The sequence below is a fragment of the Myotis brandtii genome, unplaced genomic scaffold, assembly GCF_000412655.1.
Source record: "Myotis brandtii unplaced genomic scaffold, ASM41265v1 scaffold64, whole genome shotgun sequence".
NCBI classification, from domain to species: domain Eukaryota; kingdom Metazoa; phylum Chordata; class Mammalia; order Chiroptera; family Vespertilionidae; genus Myotis; species Myotis brandtii.
In genome coordinates, this window is record NW_005370460.1 from 620015 (window position 1) to 626440 (window position 6426).

General features: G+C 40.6%; 1 protein-coding gene across 3 annotated transcripts; it reads left to right on the forward strand.

Moving 5' to 3' along the window:
* The first annotated feature begins 244 nt into the window (after positions 1 to 244).
* DUSP12 (dual specificity phosphatase 12) lies at positions 245 to 3360 on the forward strand. Of its 3 annotated transcripts, none has more exons than XM_014528567.1 (6): positions 245 to 475; positions 810 to 923; positions 1005 to 1123; positions 1496 to 1592; positions 1883 to 2069; positions 2805 to 2979. In XM_014528567.1, exons 2-6 carry the CDS (start codon positions 841 to 843, stop codon positions 2841 to 2843), a joined length of 525 nt encoding a protein of 174 aa, XP_014384053.1. In that variant the 5' UTR covers positions 245 to 475; positions 810 to 840; the 3' UTR covers positions 2844 to 2979. The 3 variants fall into 3 exon arrangements, with proteins under 3 accessions (XP_014384053.1, XP_014384054.1, XP_014384052.1); XM_014528566.1 differs by lacking the exon at positions 2805 to 2979 and adding an exon at positions 2991 to 3360 and having other exon boundaries at positions 251 to 475; XM_014528568.1 differs by lacking the exon at positions 2805 to 2979 and having other exon boundaries at positions 246 to 475; positions 1876 to 1966.
* Positions 3361 to 6426: the final 3066 nt, after the last annotated feature.

Genomic DNA, 6426 nt, shown 5'->3' on the forward strand with positions numbered 1-6426 from the left:
CACTCACGGTTCCATGGGTTCCTTTTGCAGCCTTTTTTTTTTCTTTTAATGTTTTTATTGCTTTTTAGAGAGAGAGGGAGGGAGAGGGAGAGAGAGAAACATCGATGAGAATCATCGATGGGCTGCTTCCTGCACGCTCCCATCGGGGACCGAGCCGCGACCTCCTGGTTCCCGTGCCCAGTCACGGCTGGGCCTTTGCAGCTCCTTTTTTTGGGGGGCGGGGGGCGGGTGCGGGCGGGAGTGAGAGTGCTGGGGGGAGATCGCCAGGTGAACAGACAGGGCCCCGGCGGTACCTGACGCCACGGGGTGCACGGGCAGCGCCGGCTCCCGGAGGAGCTTGTGTTCGGGCGCCGGGGACCTGTGGCTGGTGCAGCGGAGTCGGGGAGAGACGCGTCGATTAGGACCCTCGGACCCCGAGCCTTGCTCAGGGGAAGGAGCAGGCGGTCGCAGAGGCGGAAAGAGTGGAATGGGGATGGTATGTAATAACCACAGTTTAAATTCTTGGCGTCAGAGCAGCAGGCAGTGATAGGAAAGCCGTCTGAGACCAGATCTGGGGCCCTTCATGCCAAGAGCAGAGGAGTCTGGCGTTGTTCCGAAGCATAAAATCTTAGATTCCGTGGATCCTATTTGGGTGTGTAAGACATTCACATGGTTCAGAATTTAAGAAGAATAAGGAAATAAAGGAATAATTATTTTGCACACGGATAGTATTTCAGAAGCAAAGAGTTTGAAGCAGAACTTGACCATTAAGAGGGACTGAGGTTTTTGTTTGTGTGCTTTTTGTTTTAATTGCTATTTGCTATTTTAAGTCATGCAGGAGTCAGCCGCAGTGTGGCTGTAATGACTGCTTTTCTGATGAAGACTGACCAACTTACCTTTGAAAAAGCCTATGAAAACCTCCAGACTATCAAACCAGAGGCCAAGTGAGTTCTTTGTTAGAGTAATCATTCTGTTTTTGTGATTTTACTTATTTCAAGAAAACTTAACTTTGTTTGTCTTTACAGGATGAATGAGGGTTTTGAGTGGCAACTGAAATTATACCAGCTCATGGGATGCGAAGTCGATACCTGTAGTGCAATTTATAAGCAATATCGTTTGCAAAAGGTTACAGAGAAGTATCCGGGTGAGTAATAATCGCTCGTCTGCACTGGGACCTTTCTAGATGCTATTTACTCTGACACCAAGCACCGCAGGTGTATTATCTCACTTTCCCAGCAACCCCTTGAGACAGGTCCTTTATTTCCTTTTGAAACTGTGGTTTAGCAAGAAATACCTTGTTCAGGGTCACATGGATTGTGAGTGGTGGATCTGGGATTTGAGCTCAGGCAGTCTGCCCAGAACCCAAGGGATCTCCTACCACATCCTACCTTTTCAACGCTGGGTGCTTTTTAAAAAAATTTCTGAGGTTAGCACTTGTTGCCTCAATTTGACGTTAACTGAATTTTGTCTGAAAATGCAGAGTGTAACCAGTAGATACATTGTCATTGTCATGTAGAGCTGCAGAGCTTACCTCAAGAACTCTTTGCTGTTGACCCAACCGTGGTTTCACAAGGATCGAAAGAGGAGGTTCTCTACAAATGTAGAAAGTGCAGGTAAAATATTTTGTATTTTCTGGAGATTTTATCTTGTCTCAGCAGCTGAAAAGTACTGAAAGTTTCAGTTTATTAAATCTCTGTAGGGAGAATTTGTTTAGTTGAATACTATAGACATTTCAAATTCAAATCTGCTTCCAAGAATGTAATTTCTTAGTAGTAAAGCAATCAAGTTACTTGTAGAGACTACTGAAAATTAAAGTAGCCCTTTAAGAAATAACTGCACATTTCATCTATTTTTTTTGTTACTTTGGAAGTCATTAATGCTTTTGTTTGTTTGGAGGCTGCAGGAGGTCTTTATTTCGAAGTTCGAGCATTTTGGATCATAATGAAGGAAGTGGCTCCATAGCCTTTGCCCACAAGAGACGGGCACCGTCCCTCGTGCCTGTCACGGGGAGTCGGGCTCAGTGCACATCCTATTTCATTGAACCTGTGCAGTGGATGGAACCCGCCCTGCTGGGAGTGATGGATGGGCAGGTGAGGACACACCTGATTTTCTGGTTTCATTAAATCATCTATCTTTTGTTCCTTGTTGCATTTTAAACCATATTTTATCTAGTGTTTTACTCCATCTTAACTACTTTCTTTCTGAAGATTATATCTTTTTAGTGTAGACAAGAATCTATCAAAAATTAAACAAAAACCAGCTGTTCTAAAATAGTGAACCACTCTGCATGGGTTTGGGTTGATTGCAGGCCCGTCCCCCTGGGTCTCTCATAGGTCCCAGGCCAGAGCAAGCTGTGGTCTCGAACCATTGCCTGGCCTCTGCCCGTAGGCTGCAGGCACTGAAGCAGGTTGCACAGTGGAAAAAATAAATAAAATAAAATAAATAAAAAGTGAACCACTTTTGACTGAGAGGTGTTGGTCTAAGTTAGTTCTTTTTAGTGCTAAAAATACATTAGAAGAAAATACAGTAGACTTGTTAAGCATTTTTGGACTTATCTATTTTACTAGAGTATTAGTTTGTTTTGTTTTTAAATAGGCAGGAGTCTGAGGCCTAACTATAGGCTCTGAATATCAGAAACAGAACATGAGAATCCTAACATGCCTTCCTACCTTTAGCTTTGATTGTTTTGGTTTGAAATCTTAAGTTGCAGACTGATTTAAAAGCCAGCACACATGCCACACCTATGAAACATTCTATTTCATGTCTTAAGCTTCACCTTTTCCCCCTGGTGCTGGAGTTAATCTGTTCCTCCTTGAACCTGCTAGGGTACAACATGCTTCTTATTCTTGACACAGCTATTGTAGGAAATTGCTATCCCATTGCATCCCATCGATTAGATCTGAACTTCTTGAAGGTAGGGCCCAGGTCCTGTTTTTATATTCTTTGTTGCCAAAGATAATTGTTTTGTACAAAAGTGAATGAATGAAGTAGGGAATTTGCTTTTTTTTCAGCTTCTGTGCCCCAAATGCAATGCCAAGTTGGGTTCTTTCAATTGGTATGGTGAACAGTGCTCCTGTGGTAGATGGATAACCCCTGCTTTTCAAATCCACAAGAATAGAGTGGATGAAATGAAAATGCTGCTGGTTCTGGGATCACAAACGAGAAAAATGTGAACTTGTGACATTTGATATCTGAAAAAGAAACTTGCTGGATGGTACATGCTACTTGCTTCTCATCGTTCACACGGCGTCCTGGTGTTTAGACTGTCAGCGTTTCATTTGAAATGTGAGAAGATGCACTCACTTGATGTGCCTTGGACACTGTTTAAGTATTAAGACTACTTTATATGGAAATAAAAACTTTCTTCCTTCTAAATCCTTACCCAAGGATACGTTTTTTTTTTTGTTTTTTTTTTAAAATATATTTTATTGATTTTTTACAGAGAGGAAGGGAGAGAGATAGAGAGTTAGAAACATCGATGAGAAAGAAACATCGATCAGCTGCCTCCTGCACATCTCCCACTGGGGATGTGCCCGCAACCAAGGTACATGCCCTTGACCGGAATCGAACCTGGGACCTTTCAGTCCGCAGGCCGACGCTCTATCCACTGAGCCAAACCGGTTTCGGCAGGATACGTTTTTTTTATTGATTTGGGAGAGAGAGAAACATTGATGTGAGAGAGGAACATCAATTGGCTGTCTCCATACGAGCCCTGACGGGATCAAACCTGAAACCTGGGTATGTGCTCTGACCGGGAATCAAACCCTTGACCCTTCAGTGCACAGAACAGTTCTCCAACCAATTGAGCCAGGGCTCAAAACCTCTTCATCATGTAAATTACACTTTATTTGATATTAAAATCTATAACCCAGATACTTCCTCTGTTTCATGTATTTTAAAGAGTTCTGGTTTTGAGAATGTTAGTTATGTGATCTTAAGATCTGGATGAACAAAAATGTAAAAAAATTAGAAACTATCATTTAAATAGAGATATTCTTTTATTTCTAGAAATCTCTTTTTAGAGATATTAGTAAATCTACATGTCTGGATTTTTCTTGGAAATGTAGATGGAAAGGCTATGAGGAAAACACTGACTATGGTGTAGTTTTCTGTCACTGTTCAGGAAGCCCAGGTATCTAAAATTTTAGAAAAGTGTGTTTAAGACTCCTTTTAAAAAAAAAAATGTTTTTATTGATTTTAGAGAGAGGAAGGGTTAGGGAGAGAAACATCAATTTGGTTGCCTACCACACATGCCAGGGATCAAACCTACTACCCAGGTACGTGCCTTTGGACAGGAATCCAACCTGAAACCCTTCAGGGAGCAGGCTCTGCTCTAACCAATGTACCACACTGGTCAGGGCAATTAGAGCTTTTTAAGATGCAAGATTGCTGCCCTAACCGGTTTGGCTCATCTCCAGTAGGGGGCGTGCAGGAGGCAGCTGATCGATGTTTCTCTCTCATTGATGTTTCTAACTCTCTATCCCTCTCCCTTCCTCTCTGTAAAAAAATCAATAAAATATATTTAAAAAAAGATACAAGATTGCTGTATAAAAATCAATAATTACTCTACCCCAGGAGTAACTGAATTAAAAAATTGTGTAAATCAAGACTGTAAAACTATTAAAAGGAAATTAAAAAAGATCTTGACCTCAGGATGGGAAGGGTTTCTTTAGCAAGATACAGAAAGCAGAGATCACAAACAAAAAGGATGGATAAATGTGACGTCACTGAAATGAAAACTCACAGGATAAAAACCCCATAAACAAAGACAAGTGTTGGCCTAGAACAGTGATGGCGAACCTATGACACGTGTGTCAGAGGTGACACGTGAACTCATTGTTTTGGTTGATTTTTCTTTGTTAAATGGCATTTAAATATATAAAATAAATATCAAAAATATAAGTCTGTTTTACTATGGTTGCAAACTTCAAAAAATTTCTATATGTGACACGGCTCCAGAGTTAAGTTAGGGTTTTTCAAAATGCTGACACGCCGAGCTCAAAAGGTTCGCCATCACTGGCCTAGAAGCTCTCTGTAGCATATGCACCAGTGAAATGAACAGTCAGCTGTCGAGAGGTACACATGATTGAGAGAAAGAAAATTCAACAGCAAGTTTTATAAAAGATAGGAATGGGACATTCCCAGGAGAGGAAATAAGGTTTAATAAACACAAAAAAGGATGCCTCATGACTTTGTCAGAAAAATGTAAATTATAGACAACTTTCACAGTGGCAAAGAAGTGTAAAGTGTGACCGTATCTAGTGTTGGTGAGAATGTGGAGCAAAGGGAACCTGTCACTGCTAGCCAGGGAGTAAATTGGTGTAATTTGGCAAATATTAATGCTCCTCTATGACCTGGCATATGTCTTAGACATGCTTGCACATGTAAATAAGGAGACTCACACAAATTGAAACAATTTAAATGTCCATCAGGGAAAGGACAAAATATAAAAATGTTGGGGTGGGGAACACAATTCACTGTTAACAACCAATAAAGTAGACTTGACAACAGTGGAATTGTCCTGGTGTTAATTTACTATTTATACTTTTGCAATAATGTGCATTACTTTTATAAATATATATATATGTGTGTGTGTGTGTGTGTATATATATATATTTTTTTCAAATAAATACTAAAAACAGTTTAAACACATATCAAAAAGTAATGTTGAATGACTTGGAAAATAGAGTATGATACTTTTATGTATATGAAAAACCCCAAACAACACTAAATGTATGTATCTACAAACATTTAAACATGTAAAATAAATAAAAATGGACTTGAATGAGTCCTATAATATTCATAATAAACATTGCCTATGTGGATGGAGGGAAAAGTGGAGTTCAACTTCATAATGTTTAATTTCTTATGAAAAATCTAAAGTGAAAATGGAAAATGTTAATATTTATTTTTGGTGATAAGTACCCAAATGCTTTTTTCATAATCATCTGCCCCCCCCCCCCCTTCTTTTTGTTAGTCCTTATCTGAGGGTATTTTCCATTGACTTTTCGGGAGAGTGGGAGAGAGGGACAGACAGACATCTAAGTGAGGGAAACACATCGGTTGGTTGCCTCCTAGGGGAGCCCAGGACAGGGTCCCGCCTGGGGCGGATCCTGCCTTGACGGGAATCAAACCCCGGACCCTTTGGTCCGCAGGCCGACGCTCTAGCCACTGAGCCAAACTGGCCAGGGCTCTGGCCCTTTTAGTAAAAGGTAAAAGTTTTGAAAATGAAAAAATGAAAACTTGATGGAGTTCAGTCATGGTGATTTAAAAAAGTGTATATGGTGGGTATAGAATAGAAAGCTCTTGCCGGTTTTATTTTAGTTTTTATGTGAATTTTTGAATTTGCGGTTGGGTGAGAATAAAGTGTTAGGAACTTCATCCAAGTGAAAGCTGTCATAACCGATGGTGGCAGAAGTCACGTTCTGGGAAAGGGACCTGGCGCCG